This window comes from Symsagittifera roscoffensis, chromosome 6 (genome assembly GCF_963678635.1).
Source record: "Symsagittifera roscoffensis chromosome 6, txSymRosc1.1, whole genome shotgun sequence".
NCBI lineage: Eukaryota > Metazoa > Xenacoelomorpha > Acoela > Convolutidae > Symsagittifera > Symsagittifera roscoffensis.
The window spans coordinates 18,692,994-18,710,900 of NC_087067.1; the positions used below are offsets into that span (position 1 = coordinate 18,692,994).

Below are 17,907 nucleotides of genomic sequence, written 5' to 3' on the forward strand. Positions count from 1 at the left end.
TTTGCATGTGATGATGAATTTCACTTTATTTTGAACCAACTAAGCTCTCGCCTAAAGAAAAATTCTCATAAATTACAGTGACTCGCGACCTATGCCAAGAGTTAAGGAGTTCCAATCAAATTTCAGTACATCAAGTTTTATGGATACTGTTCGTCGTACCCTATTGTATGAGAAAGAAACCAATCGCTATAACGGCTTTATAGCTTTTTTGCCACCATGTAAGGTTGCAGCATAAAATCTAGTAAAGAAAACCATCATGGCGCCAGAAATTAATCAGCAATCGCATACTGGCACTTTTGCCCGTAAAAAATCAACTTCAGTTAGAACTGTTAGCTTAGAAGAACCATATTACAGATCGCCACGGAACTTTGAGGTTATGTTGTTAAGACTACCAGAAGCTATACGATAATGCAGAGACTTTCAACGGTTACTTTCAATGTGGGAAAGTGTAAATGATTTCAGGTAAAAGAGAAAAATGATACTTTTTAGAATTTTTCAAATTTTGATGAAAAAAATAAATCACTTTGAAATTCTTTATACTTCTAGAACATTAGAGGATCAACAGTTTCTCTGACAAAATTAGCCCAATTAGACACAACTGGATCAATGGATAAGTTTCTTATTTAGCTGGGAAATCTTAAAATCAAAATTCAAAATTCACTTTCCTGGAAGTCATTCGTTTTTTTTTGCGGCATTTCCACTTTCTTAATTTAAGAGCGTAAATTAGCGAATGAGTTTGAATTCGTCTTAAAAAAATTCAAACAGCAAAAAAAATTTTTAAATAAAAAAATTTGAATTTTTTAGCAGCATTTTTTTAATTCTTTCTGAAATTTTATTCCCAAGATTTTTCGGTAACTAACTTCAACTGAGAAAAAAAGATTAGATGCGATTAGATGAAAAATCAAAAATTTCCAAAACGATTTTTCTCGATACTGGGAAAAAAATTGTGAAATTTTTAGTGTCACTAGAATGACAGAAATTTCTTAATATGATATATTGATATATCACTCGACCGTGGCGTCCACAGAATTTTTTTTTGGGGGGGAGGGGATGGGTGGGTTTACCGAAGAAACGCAATTTTTCGTTAAAATTTTCTAAAAAGTGCATAAAAACGTTTCTTTTGGGCCTGTTTTTTGAAAAATTTGCCTGCAGCGCAGAAAATGTTTAGCGCAAAATATAAGGGCATTATAGTATTTTCGAATAGATCGGAAAATCAAATTGACCGACCTAAGAAAAATCCGCAAAATTTTCAAAACTTTTCGAAAAACCGCCCTCCCTCTTCAAGATGCGGGCTTTTAAAAAGATCTGAACAAAAAAAAACACTTTACATTTCCTTTACAACATATATTGCGCCTTTGCAACATATATTGAAACAAAATTTTCTAAAGGCGCCTTTGGCTCAAGCAAATATAACTATTTTTATTTTTTTTTGGGGAGGGGGAGGTTGGTTTTTCGAAAAGTTTTGAAAATTTTGCGGACTGTTTTTTTAGGTCGATCAATTTGATTTTCCGATCTATCCGAAAAAAAGAAAATACTATAATGCTCTTCTATTTTGCGCAAAACATTTTCTGCGCAGCAGGCAAATTTTTCAAAAAACAGGCCCAAAAGAAACGTTTTTAGGCATTTTTTGGAAAATTTTTACGAAAAATTGCGTTTCTTCAGTAAATCCACCCATCCCCACCCACCAAAAAATAAAAATAGTAATATTTGAGCCAACGGCGCCTTTAGAAATTTTTGAGGTTGGTCAGCCAAAAACGGATGTAGTAATAATTTACCGAAGGGGAACCCATTGGAAAAGTTTGGCAACCAGAATTGAGAGGGGTAGACCCCTCCCTCGGCATTCGAACCATTCCGATTATCATTTGTGGTACCTCATTTTGCGCGAAAAACAAAAAAAAAACGATAACGCCCGAATAGAAAATTCCTCGCCACTTTCAGTGGTCGGAACAGCAATAGAAGAGCTCTCAACCCTACGGGAATTTCGGCCATTTTGCGTATTTTCAGCCATGTCTAGGTCCGTGTTTATCTGGTCCCTGCTCCCCTTAAAGTATTAACGGGGTAAATAAAATGAAGCTCGTACGTGTTCAACCAAATTCCTAAGAAGCTATCAGTCTGAGAAGTTGAGTGAGAAATGAAAACACATAGGAAATCTTTTCTATAAGCATTTCTCATAAACCTACATAAATTTACCAAAGCCAGATCACAAGGTGATTATTTTCTGTTCCACTAGGATTTCTACAGAATTTAAATTTATCGTTAAAACCTTTTTCCCCCACTTTCCTTATTCAAGAGGGTTTTGGCATTCCCTTTTAGAAATGAATTCGAAAAAAAACTTAGAAAATAAAGTCAAACCGCCAAAAGAAACAAAATAGCGCGAAGAAACATCAATATGATTCCCATATTGTGCAGTTACAAACCTGTATCATCAGCCTGCTATATCGAAACAATACCACTGGACTCAATATTTTTTGTAACAGTATTTGTCAAACACGGGCCCCATTTTCTCAGACACCGAATTTTTCTTCAATTTTAGACACCTCCCGTGGTTCGAATTTTTGACAATTCATAGAAAACAACATGTATTGAAACAAAATCTGCAACCTCTGAGTGTACTCTGACAGCGCCCAATTACAGGGTTGGTAATTTCAAACTTAGTATTTTTTTAATTTAAGTTGTTTTAAATTCAAACTTTTAAAAATCATAGAAACGTCGTATCTCGGAAATTGAAGGGACTTCGGAGAAATTTGGATGCAAGATCTGCAACCCCTGAGACTACCCTGTCAGCTCCTCACTATAGAGATGGGAACTTCAAAACTTGTGAAGTTATTTTTTACATCTAAATCTTTGAAAAATGTTATTAAAGGAAAAAAGTTAACACCGCGGAAACTAAAAGCACTTGAACAGTCGTACTTGAACGCAAGATTTGCAGCTCCTGAAAGTACTTGAAAATTACAGAACTACAGAAATTTGGAGACAAAATTCAAAAACCCTAAGAATACCCTATCAGCACCCTACTGCAGGGTTGAGAATTTCAAATTTTGTGAAAACTGTTTGATTTAAGTTTTCTAAAACTTTTTGATAAAATCACAGAAAACGTCGCATCTCGAAAACAACAAATATTTGAGCCGTCATATTTGGAGGCAAGAACCGAAAAACCTGAGAGTACCCTGGCAGCACACTACTTAAGGCTTCGAAATTTCAAAGTTTGAATGTTTTTAAATTAAATTTTTCTGTAAATTTATGAAAAAATCGCAAAAAACGTCACATCTCGAAAACAACAAGGATTTGAGCTGTAAATATTTGGAGACATGATTCGGAATCCCTGAGAGCACCCTTTTTAAATTAAGGTTTTTAAAAATTTTTTGTAAAACCACAAAAATTGTCGTATCTCGTAAAATAAAAGGATGTGGGTATTCATAATTGGAGGTCAAAATAGCAACTCCTGGGAGAACCATGACAGCATCCCACTATAAGAATGCTTATTTTAAATTTGGCGAATTAAACGCTGAATTCAAACAGCAAAAATTGAAAAAATACCTAACCATTGCGTTATACGATATTGCTTTAACGTGAAAAAACTTTATCGTTTAACGTGCTAAGATAATACGTTCAAAAAGCTTAAAAATGGCGAGATAAGAAAGCCCGCATTTAAATATAGAATAGATAATCAAATTTTAAAGAACAGATTAAATTGTCGTAAAGTTTTTGAAATTTCAAAAACGTGAAATTGTTTTTGAGAACAAAAACGAGAAAAGATACTTCGATTAAAAAACTATTAAGCACTTCTGCTATTGAATTTGAAAACAAGGTAGCCAAAATGTACATCAAAAAAAAAAGTTTCCGGTTATATGCTATCTAAAAGCACGTCACTTTTTTTAAATTTATAAGCCAGCCAAGCAGAAGTGATAGTTGATCAGTTCAAAAATTAGGGAAACCAAACCTAATTACCGTGCGATCTTCAAATAGTATCAACGTAATTTAAACGCGTTCCTCAAACTGGATAGAAATCTAACTTAATACAGAAGCATAGCGGAGCTTCGTCCGACGTCGGAATAAAAAACATACGCCAATTTAGAGGCATAAAAAACCTAACTCACAAAAGCTGAAGAGGGGGAGGTTGGTTTTTCGAAAAGTTTTGAAAATTTTGCGGACTGTTTTTTTAGGTCGATCAATTTGATTTTCCGATCTATCCGAAAATACTATAATGCTCTTCTATTTTGCGCTAAACATTTTCTGCGCAGCAGGCAAATTTTTCAAAAAACAGGCCCAAAAGAAACGTTTTTAGGCATTTTTTGGAAAATTTTTACGAAAAATTGCGTTTCTTCAGTAAATCCACCCATCCCCACCCCCCAAAAAATAAAAATAGTAATATTTGAGCCAGCGGCGCCTTTAGAAATTTTTGAGGTTGGTCAGCCAAAAACGGATGTAGTAATAATTTACCGAAGGGGAACCCATTGGAAAAGTTTGGCAACCAGAATTGAGAGGGGGTAGACCCCTCCCTCGGCACTCGAACCATTCCGATTATCATTTGTGGTACCTCATTTTGCGTGAAAAACAAAAAAAACGATAACGCCCGAATAGAAAATTCCTCGCCACTTTCAGTGGTCGGAACAGCAATAGAAGAGCTCTCAACCCTACGGGAATTTCGGCCATTTTGCGTATTTTCAGCCATGTCTAGGTCCGTGTTTATCTGGTCCCTGCTCCCCTTAAAGTATTAACGGGGTAAATAAAATGAAGCTCGTACGTGTTCAACCAAATTCCTAAGAAGCTATCAGTCTGAGAAGTTGAGTGAGAAATGAAAACACATAGGAAATCTTTTCTATAAGCATTTCTCATAAACCTACATAAATTTACCAAAGCCAGATCACAAGGTGATTATTTTCTGTTCCACTAGGATTTCTACAGAATTTAAATTTATCGTTAAAACCTTTTTTCCCCACTTTCCTTATTCAAGAGGGTTTTGGCATTCCCTTTTAGAAATGAATTCGAAAAAAAACTTAGAAAATAAAGTCAAACCGCCAAAAGAAACAAAATAGCGCGAAGAAACATCAATATGATTCCCATATTGTGCAGTTACAAACCTGTATCATCAGCCTGCTATATCGAAACAATACCACTGGACTCAATATTTTTTGTAACAGTATTTGTCAAACACGGGCCCCATTTTCTCAGACACCGAATTTTTTCTTCAATTTTAGACACCTCCCGTGGTTCGAATTTTTGACAATTCATAGAAAACAACATGTATTGAAACAAAATCTGCAACCTCTGAGTGTACTCTGACAGCGCCCAATTACAGGGTTGGTAATTTCAAACTTAGTATTTTTTTAATTTAAGTTGTTTTAAATTCAAACTTTTAAAAATCATAGAAACGTCGTATCTCGGAAATTGAAGGGACTTCGGAGAAATTTGGATGCAAGATCTGCAACCCCTGAGACTACCCTGACAGCTCCTCACTATAGAGATGGGAACTTCAAAACTTGTGAAGTTATTTTTACATCTAAATCTTTGAAAAATGTTATTAAAGGAAAAAAGTTAACACCGCGGAAACTAAAAGCACTTGAACAGTCGTACTTGAACGCAAGATTTGCAGCTCCTGAAAGTACTTGAAAATTACAGAACTACAGAAATTTGGAGACAAAATTCAAAATCCCTAAGAATACCCTATCAGCACCCTACTGCAGGGTTGAGAATTTCAAATTTTGTGAAAACTGTTTGATTAAAGTTTTCTAAAACTTTTTGATAAAATCACAGAAAACGTCGCATCTCAAAAACAACAAAGATTTGAGCTGTCATATTTGGAGGCAAGAACCGAAAAACCTGAGAGTACCCTGGCAGCACACTACTTAAGGCTTCGAAATTTCAAAGTTTGAATGTTTTTAAATTAAATTTTTCTGTAAATTTATGAAAAAATCGCAAAAAACGTCACATCTCGAAAACAACAAGGATTTGAGCTGTAAATATTTGGAGACATGATTCGGAATCCCTGAGAGCACCCTTTTTAAATTAAGATTTTAAAATTTTTTTGTAAAACCACAAAAATTGTCGTATCTCGTAAAATAAAAGGATGTGGGTATTCATAATTGGAGGTCAAAATAGCAACTCCTGGGAGAACCATGACAGCATCCCACTATAAGAATGCTTATTTTAAATTTGGCGAATTAAACGCTGAAATCAAACAGCAAAAATTGAAAAAATACCTAACCATTGCGTTATACGATATTGCTTTAACGTGAAAAAACTTTATCGTTTAACGTGCTAAGATAATACGTTCAAAAAGCTTAAAAATGGCGAGATAAGAAAGCCCGCATTTAAATATAGAATAGATAATCAAATTTTAAAGAACAGATTAAATTGTCGTAAAGTTTTTGAAATTTCAAAAACGTGAAATTGTTTTTGAGAACAAAAACGAGAAAAGATACTTCGATTAAAAAACTATTAAGCACTTCTGCTATTGAATTTGAAAACAAGGTAGCGAAAATGTACATCAAAAAAGAAAAAGTTTCCGGTTATATGCTATCTAAAAGCACGTCACTTTTTTTAAATTTATAAGCCAGCCAAGCAGAAGTGATAGTTGATCAGTTAAAAAATTAGGGAAACCAAACCTAATTACCGTGCGATCTTCAAATAGTATCAACGTAATTTAAACGCGTTCCTCAAACTGGATAGAAATCTAACTTAATACAGAAGCATAGCGGAGCTTCGTCCGACGTCGGAATAAAAAACATACGCCAATTTAGAGGCATAAAAAACCTAACTCACAAAAGCTGAAGAGCATCGATCAAAAATTGTTGGAAATCCATTTTTAAACCATCAAATGACGCAAAACCTTGAAACTTAAGTGTAAACTCTTGAGCCTAAATTTTGATCTAAATAACTGAGACAAAGCGGAGCTTCGGACCTTTTACTATATATCACAAATATTGGATGGCAAGCTAGCCCATACAAATGAGCCATAGGAAATGAGACTACAAAAATCTACATATGGGTGGAAAATTAAACTTGATCTCTTTAAAGCATGGTACATTTTTCACACGTAGAGTTAATTTTGGCTGATTAACCATAACTTCTGAAAAAAAATGCTCGAAATTCTAATAAAAATGACCTCCAGCTTTTACTTCTTGGTTGACTTATTGAAAATCACTGAAGAAAGTCACTGAAAATCACTGACTATGAAAATAAAAGTGGCCGGTTGCTAACAGCACAGAAAGTTCCGACCAAAAAACAGTCTTTTTTCAATATGTGTAGTTGTTTATTAGTGCTGGGATGAGAATATCTGAACAGAAGCCAAGAATTTAAGCATAATCGATAGCAATAGAACACCAGGTATATTCGACATTAGCATTCTTCGAAAAAGGAAAAAAATTCTGAAAAAAAAAATTCTGAAGGGGAAATAAGAAACTTCGACAACTTGTTTTTCTGGAGTAAACCTAAATTTTCAGGGCTTAACTTGAAATATAAGAATGAGACAATGATAAATAAGCCTATCAGAAGACATAGACATACACGCTCGCTTTACGTATTCAATCCCTCAATTAATCAGCGAGAAGTCGACTTTGATTTGAGAAAAATTATCTGAAAAAACCTGCAGTACATCTAGGTTGAAGTCGCTCAGGAATTAAATCCAGGTAATAGAAAGTTATAAGATACTATATCACTCTTTCCAGGCTCATGATGCTAACTCAGGAGAAAAATACATCTATAACATCTATTAAGTTAACATTGAACTAGTATTTTTATATTAACGATTTTATCATTCGAACACTAAATGCTTTTTATGGTAAAACAACAAATAAGCTTCTGAACGCAAACAAGTTTCTCTAGACGAAAGTGTTAAAACGGCGTCATCACAGTGAATCCATTTTTCAGTTTGAGTTCCATTCAGATCCGCACTTTTAGCCGCGGTGGATGAATTAGACTGAGCACCTTTAAGTCGCACAAATGAAGTGTAGTGGCCACTATCAATAGTGCCGTGATGATTGACAACGGCGTATAAAACATACTTCCCCGCATCTTTCCCGAGAAACGCCGGACTCCCTGAATCGCCAGGAGCGAAGTCCATTGATTGTCTAAAGATCGAGTCGGCAGATTTGGCATTTTGAGATGCAGCTGATGATGAGGCGTGCTTGAATGCAGCCTCTGCTGTCGCTGCACTTTGGCTGTTGCTTGAGTTGTAGCACGACATGAACGGAAGAAGGTCCAACTCGTAAGGAAAGGAAATGAAATCCGAGATCTTTTTCCTCACTTTGGACGTCTGTTCGAAGCGCTTCAAGTGAAAGCATAGCACCAAGGGCAGTTTCTTGAATGAAAGTTGCTTCGTGGATTCCTGATTGATATTGCACGAGTTGCACCTGATTTTAGCACCACTTCCCAAGTTTTCACTCCGCGTATAGATGTTCAGACACTCTTCCAGTGACTTCGGCGACGGAACAGCTCGCGAGTTGATTGACTTTCCTAAAAATGTCTAGGATCAACAGTACACTCCTACCTCAAAAGACCAACCGTAGAAGGTCCCCCTAGCCACGCATTACTTTTGAAAATTAACTCTGTATAAAGTATGCATTTCGAACAAACGCCCATATAAAATTGGTTGCTATAAATTTTATAAAGGATTGCATTTGAATGCTGTCGTCAATTACCTAAATTAATCTATTTTTAATCCTCTGAAAAACTTTTATTTTTCTATAAATCTAAGATAAAGTTTTCAAAAATATCAAAGTTCTTTCCCAAAAAATACATACTTTCATAGAACAAAGATTGTTTCTAATATTGTTTAAACCCTGTTGAAATGATAAATTAGGATTAAGGAGCAATTTCAACGCAAAATCTAACTGAAGAAATTTCGCTGTAGGTCAAAAAACGTATCGTATTCCAGCCCTTTCAGTCGCTAATAGAACTGTCTCGAAATGTTCGGATAATTTTGGGTTCAAAAAATTTCTTTTGTTATACAATATTGATTGTCGAAATCTTTATTCCTGAAATTGATGAATGATAAAAACTCCAATTCCTATGTTTTTATCATTTTTAACAACTGAAACAATAGATACTTCATGGATTTAAACGGAAACAATTGAAACTGAATCAACTAGCCTTGGATTTGTTGGCGGATTGATGACAGTTCAAAAACAGTTGGCGCCGACTCAGCCGAAGGGTTAATCAACAACGCTGCAGCTGCTGCATTGCTATCCACAACATCTCCACCTGCAGAAAATTCCGAGCCTGTTCCAAACATTACAGCAGAAGCTCCTCCCGCTTCTGATGCTGATGAAGAGTTGTTGCCGATGTGCAGCGAAATGTCCCAGAAAGGGTCTACTGTGGTGGACACCCCGTGGCACTCGGTGCAAGTGACGTCACTCTGCAGCCCCCCTGTGAACACTTGGTCGATGATACAATTGCAGTTGGCTGGCCAAGAGGAACTGTGCAGGAACCCATAGTCGCTGTCCTCTTTGCAGTGACCGTGGAGAATGTCTGAAAAAAAAAGTTTAATCATACTTTCAAAAATTTTCTGCAAAGATTTTTTTTAATTTTGAAATAGTTTCAAATTTGTAGCTGATTTTTTGTTTTTCTAGTCATTTTTCAACAATTTTTTTTGTCCAATTTGCCTATATTACTATGAATGTCGAACACCCTAAATTATAGTTGTACGTCAAATCAGGGGCGGATCTAGGATTTTCTCGAGGGGGGGCGGATTATCAACAAAAAAAATTGAAAATTATATCGACCTTTTTTTTAGGTCGATCACATTGATTTTGTGAGCTCTTCCAAATCACTATAAAGACACCATTTTGACCAATATTTAGTATATTTTGGCGCCAAAGGCGCCTTTAGAAAAAATGAGGGTCATTCAGCCAAAAATAGATTTTTGTAATCAAAATATTACAAAGGAGGGACCCTAAATCCGCTGGTGCGTCAGATCCTTTTCTCTCACCACGCAGAAGAAACTACACTAATTGGAAAAAAGCTATCCCTGTTTCTTTTTAATTTCTATCTAATTTTGTTCATTGGCAAAAATTAAACATAGTCAACAGGCGGTTAAAAAGGTCAATGAACTCAAGGAAGCCAAAAATGGATTATATTTTTTTCTGCATATTTTGGTTTTCCAAGAAAAAACTACATCACTTTGAAGCTCTTGTTTCAAAAATCTTAAAGGATGGTATTTTTTTATTAAGCTAGCCAAACTTAAAAAAAGAACAGCAGTAGATAATTTGGATCTACTAAACAATCCCCCCCCCCTTTCAAGAAAGGGGGGAGATTCTTTAGTAGGTACAATAGGGTGGGAGGGGGTTGGAGAGATTGTTAAGTAGATCCACAGGGATCTACTTAACAATCTCTCCCCGTTTTAAGAAAGGGGGAGATTCTTTAGTAGGTACAATAGGGGGGGGGAGATTGTTAAGTAGATCCGATAATTTTTTATTTCGCTGGGAAATGACTTTGTAGAAACTGCAACAATTTTCATAATTTTCTAGTTTCACTTTAAAAATTAGGAGGTTCCATGACCCAATCTCTAACACACATTATGAGGCATTTCTATTTCACGTACCTCTGCTTCTTATAGAATTTACACAATAGTAAACACCAGTCACTCCAAAAATGCTTATGAAACAACTAATACTAAATAAAACGATGCAATCACTGCTCCAATTTTATTTGCTGCCTTAGAGATTTCACACATGCCATACTAAAAATCAGGTGCTCCCATGAAGCAGATGAAATTCATGCTACTAAACCGCTCGCCAATGAAATTGAGCACTTAAGTTAAGCACAAACTTGTGCAATTTAGATTCGAAAAAAGTACCTCGTTATATAACAAAAGCTTTTGCTTGTAAATTCACAATCCAAAGTTTGGATTGTCAATTCACAAAAAATGGAAATTGTGTAATTTCAAATTAATTTAGACGTTAAAATTTCATCAAGAGTAATATAATTGCAATTGATCAATTTAGTTTTTTGATAGTTACATTTTCAAAAAATTTCGGTTTTCACACATTTCGCCACCCATGAAAGTACTGGCACTTTTCGCCCCTCAAATCGTGAACTAAGATAGCGGCGGTTAATTAACTGTGTTATCAGTTAGGGGCGAAATGTGTGAAATTATTAGGGGTGAAACGTGTAAGGGGCCAAATATGTCACTAAATTTAAGAGGGGCTAAATGTGTGTGGGGCGAAACGTGCAAAATTCATTTTTTTACTTAATGAAATTCACACAACGTTATGCTCTTATGTATAACGTGTAAACGTTCGACTAAGTTGAAACAAAAATTTCAAACGTGGCATCCAGTGTATTGACATAGAACACTTTTGAAATCTTGCTCTTGAAATATATGGAATGGCAAACTACTTTTACATCAACATCGGAAATTTTAACCCTCCTTTTAGTGGAAACAGAGTTGATGAAAACAATAACCGATCAATATCGCTCCTGATTGTCTGGAGTAAAATCTTTGAACGAACCATGTTCACTAGAATATACAATTATCTTTTCGATTTAGTTTTCGATCGAAGCATAGTACGGTTGACGCACTTATTGATTTAACTGAAAAAATGCAGTCATACGGCAAGCAACATATATTTACTTTATTTTTTTATTTGAAAAACAAAGAATTTGATACAACATCCCCTTTTATTACAGAAATTGGAATCATACGCCATTAGAGGGAATACCTACGATTGGTATAGTTCGTACTGAAGGGAAAGAATGCAACGTGTGGAAATAAATGGAATACCTTCTAACTGGTCCACAATATCCTGTGGCGTTCTTCAACTACCTATTTCAAGTCCTTCACTGTTTCTTATTTACATAAATCATGTCTCATGTCTGTAAATCATCTGAAATTGTTTTTTTTTTGCGGATGACACTAATTTAACTGCATTGGGACACGCAGACTTTTTGATCAATGAGAACATCCGTAAACTGAATTATTGGCCAATAAACCGATTATAAATGTGGATAAAACAGTACAATTGAATGTAAATTCCTCCAGTTCGAGCTCGATGACCTTTCAATTTAACAATTGTGATACAAAAACTGAACCGGTTTGTAAGTATTTGGGGGTGTACGTTGATTCAAAACTATCTTTAATGTCCCACATAGACAATGAAAAAAGCGATAAGCAACAATCAGGCATTATTTCGAAACTAAGATTTTATACACCTCGACACCAGCTTTTAGCTTACTATCGTAGTAACATCAATACAACTATTCTGTATGGCATTCTTGTATACTGTTGTTGTAGTTTTTCCGCCATGCTGCCAATTTTTATGCTTCAGCAAGATATTGAAATTGATAAATTTTGAAAACGTGGTGACCACTCAGAAGACAACTTTTTGAAAATCAACTGCTAACAGTGCATCAACTTTATGTCTACTTAAAATTTTTATCATAAATTTAAAAATAGATACCTGTTAAGTGACAACGAGCTGGCAACTCTAGTTTTTAATTATCAAATACAAGAAATTTCACGGACTTGGGTAAATGCTTAAGGGTTTATAACTCTGGGTTGCGAATTACGTGGAAAAATATGACGGTCCAGAGTCTCTTAGTTTAAGAGAGATGATGATTATTGTGATTTTTTTTCTAAAATTTCTCAATAATTTTTTTTTCCATCAAAACTTATAGAAAAATTTTCAAAAAAAAATTGATGTCAGTGTACAGCCAGAGAGATCTGCCGTCAAAACATTGGATGCAGCGCTGTGTTGAGCACTGTTTATACGCATTATAAGTTTTACTTTAAAAATGTTTATGTACTAGTGAAATTTATGTATCTTTGACTTTTTTTTTAATTTTTTTTCTTTTGTTTCATGATGCTATTTACCATGGATTTGCTATTCAAGGGCAGCTGTTAGCAGACCCTTATGGTCTCGTTAGTTGTTTCTTCCGATGAGTACTTTATTATTGAATTTGTTTTTTATTCTGTCAATGAATGTAACTACCTATCGGAAAAATAAATTCCTTTCTTTCTTTCTTTCTTTCTCAATTCAAACAACTGTTTCTTGTGTGGCTCAACTGAAGTTAAATGGGAATTTGGAATCCATCGAGCTTACAAATCACTGCAAGTCAGAGCAGCATTATTCTGACCGCAATCGCAAATTGTTGATGTACCAAACAATTTTTAACCGAAGCGTAGGTGTAGCAGGTCGTTATATCAATCAATTTTTTTTTCACAGTCTATGCTTTTCTGATCAATTTCGGATGAAATGAATGTGTTGACATGTATTCGTATGCTTCTTCGCAAAAAGATTTTAAGCTTTGAAATCAGTCTGTCAGAATGAGATTAGTATAATAGATACCAGTAAAACTTTGCTACCAGTAGACCCAGTCATGCATGAACTCTAGATACATTAACTCGAGGTTTTAAACGTACAATGTGCTGACAATTGAGATCTTGAAATTAAAGATCATCATGTGATCAAAGCCCTTTACGGTTTTACGGGAAAAAGTCTAGTACCGCAAGGGTAAATACCATATTTAATGAAATGGTAACTAACTTTGCTTACCGAAATTTGATTTCCATATTAAAAAATAGCTGAGCTAAATTAACATGCCCAAGACATGAAAAAAGCAACGAACCTAACGCTGAGATGAGAAACTCATGTGCATCTTGTTGCTCATAGCCTGCCAAATGACTGGAATTCGTCCAGATGAGATGAAGTAATCTGTATGGAACGAAGGGCTCCTTCGCTCCTGAATAAACCTCTTGGAAAATGTGACTCAACTCGCACATCAGACAGTTCTGGGGCATCATTGATCCAGAGCTAGTGGATCGGACACCATTTGGACGCTGTGCTGAACTTAGCATTAACTGACTCGAATCTGACCTCATCGAATGTCGGTCGAGAAAACAAGGTAGTAAAGTACAATCGTGCATGTCCGACAAGAAGAAATCACGAAGCATCGGGGTATGCGTTAGAGCCTAGAATACGTTTATTAACATTTTGCGTCACAAATTTTTGGCAAGCTTAAAGTTTTCATTAATGCTATCTAATAAATTTCAGGGCTGATCACGTGACGAAAAAACTCACCTTGCGTTCAAAAACTTTCAAACATACGCATGTGACACGAACTCTTTCAATCAGATTGGATTATTTTTTACACATTTTCTAGAGCCAGGAAAACCAACTTATACGACTTAAACAAGATGCCCAGCTTAAGCTGGGAGTAAATATATGATTATTTTACACAGAGTCGAAGCTGAGCTTCGCACCGCTTGCAATACAAAACAAGAAAGCCGTTAAGTTGAAAAAAGCTTCGAAAATTTCGAAAAAACTAGATCTATCGATAAAAATGGTTTTGAAACAAAAACGAGCCAAGACAATACAATCTAGAACTAGCATCGAAAGAAAAGCTGTAACAGAGTCGGAAATACCTTAGCAAAGGAAAAACCCGTAAAGCCGAATTTTTTTTTTAAATTATCGATTCCGCCACACCCTCAAGCAAACAAACACAAACTTTATTCACGTGTCAAATGAAACAATATGCGGCCACTATGCCGATGTAATATTGATCGAAACCTATTAAGCCAAAAAAGGGAAAAAGCCGAAAAAAAAAAAAAAAAACTTTACGACATTAAGTATTTAGTCACCCTCACCCTCAAAAAACACACTCACAGCTCGTGAAACGACGCAATAGAGGCGACTAAGCCAATGCAATATAGGCGGAATATAACGAGAAGCCAAAAAATAGCTGTCAAGAAAAGCTTGAACTATAATTTCAGATTTTTTGGCATTTTGTGCGATCCAGAAGTGAGCATAAAAATTATGTTTCCCTTGAAATTACTCAAAATTGGGTCACTAAGCGAATATAAAATAGGCCGAAGCCTATTAAGCCGAAAAAATGACACAAAAAAAAATAGAATTTTAACAAATCGAGTTGGAAAAATCACAACTAACACCAAAAGCAGATTTTGAAAAGGACGGATATTTAAAATAACAAAATCAGCCATGCTTTTTATTTGCAACTGACATGAGTAGAATTTGCAAAGAGGACGAACAGGTGAAGGAGTCCCGAAATTAGCCTTTAGAACGCAGTTGTTTATGGGAAAAAAGTATAGTACCCGAAAACTTGCTTCTGGCAAAAGTAAAAGTTTTGATGCATTAATGAAAAAGAATGTGTAATTGTCAATATGCCAAAGTAGCCGTTATGCAGGGGAGCTTCCCGCAGCCTGGTATTTCGACAAAACCCTAAATCTCAGAACTACCAGTTTCGTTTTGGAGAAAACTGACAATATCAAGAGATGCCAAGTAAATTTCTTGTAATTTAGACTTCCCAATAGCGTGTAGTGATAGAATTTCATCAACAATAACTTAAAACATCCACAGCTCGAGAATCACCAAGATCTCACGGGCAAATCAAAAAACAATTCAAAAGACGAGGAACAAATTCTTACCTGAAGAATGCAATTCATGAAGCACGTATTTCCCATATTGATCAATCCTCGTAATCCAAAGTAAGAATTATCCGACATGCTATTATGTTGAGTACAATTATTGGTGAGCAGTTCAACCTCAGTTACAGATGCCGGACTCCATTCTGTGATGGGGCTTAATGTATTGTCCAAAGACATCGTTTGGCAATAATCCAGGTACAATCGAAAATTAACATTCTCTACATTTCGATCATAAATAAAGTCATCACAATATAAACAGAAAACATTGCAAAATTGTAAATCGATTGCAAAACAGTGCTTTTTTGCCTTCAGATGGTTTTTCATGTGATGTCTTGATAGACATCCAAAATAGACACATTGTAAGCAGGACAGAAGAACGGCAGCTGATGTGATTTCCCGGCAATCTCCGGCAAAGCATTTCGTTTCTGTTGCTTTTCTTTTGCATTCTTTTGATTTTGTCGGATACAAAAAAGTTGCTAATATTATTTCGACCGATTTCAAACCAAATTCTTCTTTGTAAATAGAGAAGTGGTCGCACATTTCAACTAATCACATGCACCAAATTTGCTTATCATTTTGAACACTGAAACTAAGCCACATTGAGACGAAAGGGGAGATTACAGCTCTGAAAAACAACATATTTTCATTTACACTCGAGATATAAAAATTAACTAACGTGTAACGCACCTCACCTCCGGTGCTTCGAACACCTAGAAAAACCGCATATATTGGAAATAAGATCTGCATCATTTGACTGTACTCTGACAGTACCCATTTAAAGGGTTAGTTTTTCAAATTTCGTAAAAAATTTTATTCAAGTATTTTATGAATTCAAACTTTGAAAAACCATACAATTTTGTGATGTACTTTTTTATGTAAGTTTTTGAAATGACAGAAAAACTTCACATCTCGGAAACTAAAAGCAATTGAGCAGTCGCATTTGGACGCAAGATTTGCAACTTCTCAGAGTACTCTCACAGTTCCTAACTACAGGAATTGGAATTTTCAAAAAAAAATAAACTTAAGTTTTCTTATGAGAATCACAAAAAACGTAAAATCTGCAAAACAGCAAGTATTTGAGCAGTCATAAAATTAACAAGATTGCTCGTATCAGGGCGAAGCCCTGAAGGTTCCGACCTCCTTTTAATGTTTATGGAGCAGTAATAACTTTTAAAAAATTAAATGAAAAAAATGAAAATTTTTTTTCTTCTAAAATTTGAAATTTTTTTTATAAAAATCATCCCCCCACACGCCATATTAAGTACAAAAGGATAGATTTCGCTCCTTGTAACAAATCAATTATGGCAAATAAGCTTCTTTCAATCAATTTGAAACAATTTCTAAGACGGATTAACTCTCCGCTTACGCGTTCATAGCGCGAAATATATCGCGCGTTAATTGTCCCAAATTGGCCAAAATGGCAATCTTTAAACCCCCGTAACTTTACGAAAAATGATCACAGGTGAAATATCTTTTCAAATTTAGGCTCAGGACAACAATACCTTTCGAATGATAAAATACATTTACAATTGTAGTTTCTCATGGAAAATGAATTAGAATCCGAAATTTCATTCCGGTCAAATGGTTCGCAGCAATATCACTGATATTATCTCAGTGATTTGTATGCCAAGTGTAACATTCGCCCGGAAGTACATATCGACGGAAATTAAAGCTAGTTTCTAAGACGACTGGCCAGCGTCTAAACAGAGCTCTACATGCTTTTCACTGTCTCTACCAAAGCTAGTTCTTTGGTGGTCTTTCTAACATCGGGTCGACAAAAACGTTACTGCTTCCGGCTTCGGTCAAAACACTCGAATTAACTTACTCACATGCAAAATTAGTGAGCTCATGGCTGGGTCTCAGTATCCCCAGACCACTAGGTCACTCCTAAAAACAGGGCTACTACTACTTATTATATTACTATTGTATTTGTTCAGTAGATAAAAATCATCATCTCCATCGAAGGTGGATCAACCCTTTCCCCCAACTCTTAGCTTCTCATCGTCGCAAAATGAATTCAGATGTTAAATAAAGTCAAATCAAGACATAACCGGGAAGCAAAATTATACAATACAGTTTTAGTTCCAATCCCGAGACCCCTCCGGATTCCTGAATCCGGATAAATAACAACCTTGTCTTCTTTCCGGAAGGCTGCTTTTCCACCCTTCACCGTTGTTGTGAACGGCCTTGCAACGATTGTAGCGGCACAATCGTTGCAACTCGGAATGGTCTCTGCAAACTCTTCTGTTTTCGTCGATTCCGATTTTCTTGTAGTTATGTTCGTCGCAACTATTGTTGTTCTGATTTTTTCTGGTTTTCTTCCAAAGTGGCCGATTCTGACGTTTCTCAGAAATATGACGTCATACTTCGAAATTTTAAAAATTTGACATGTAACAGTCGCCTACTTCGGTCACATATGAAGCTTAAGAAAAATAGGCCCTATAACCATTGGCTCAAGAGTCAGGGACACTATCTCTTGTGTTTTTCTACCTCAAAAACGGTCGGAGCCAATTCGGTTCACTTGC

General features: G+C 35.5%; 2 protein-coding genes across 2 annotated transcripts in view; one reads left to right on the forward strand and one right to left on the reverse strand.

Annotated features, from left to right (window-relative positions):
* The window catches only part of LOC134848550 (sorting nexin-13-like), a 227,590-nt gene that overhangs the window by 5,530 nt on the left and 204,153 nt on the right, over nt 1–17,907 (forward strand). The gene's annotated exons all lie outside the window — the stretch shown is intronic.
* On the reverse strand, nt 7,717–16,003 carry LOC134847632 (ubiquitin carboxyl-terminal hydrolase nonstop-like). The gene is made up of 4 exons (XM_063864782.1): nt 15,383–16,003; nt 13,567–13,909; nt 9,091–9,468; nt 7,717–8,454 (listed from the first exon to the last, which is right to left on the reverse strand). Exons 1-4 carry the CDS (start codon nt 15,920–15,922, stop codon nt 7,754–7,756), a joined length of 1,962 nt encoding a protein of 653 aa, XP_063720852.1. The 5' UTR covers nt 15,923–16,003; the 3' UTR covers nt 7,717–7,753.

What these genes read in the sequence shown, in the direction of transcription:
- LOC134847632 (XM_063864782.1), bottom strand. Translation starts at nt 15,922, where the DNA reads ATGTGCGACCACTTCTCTATTTACAAAGAAGAATTTGGTTTGAAATCG. An exon ending in TCATGAATTGCATTCTTCAG is followed by an intron (nt 13,910 to 15,382) that starts GTAAGAATTTGT and finishes AACGTATTCTAG; the next exon opens with GCTCTAACGCATACCCCGAT. An exon ending in GTTTCTCATCTCAGCGTTAG is followed by an intron (nt 9,469 to 13,566) that starts GTTCGTTGCTTT and finishes TTTTTTTTTCAG; the next exon opens with ACATTCTCCACGGTCACTGC.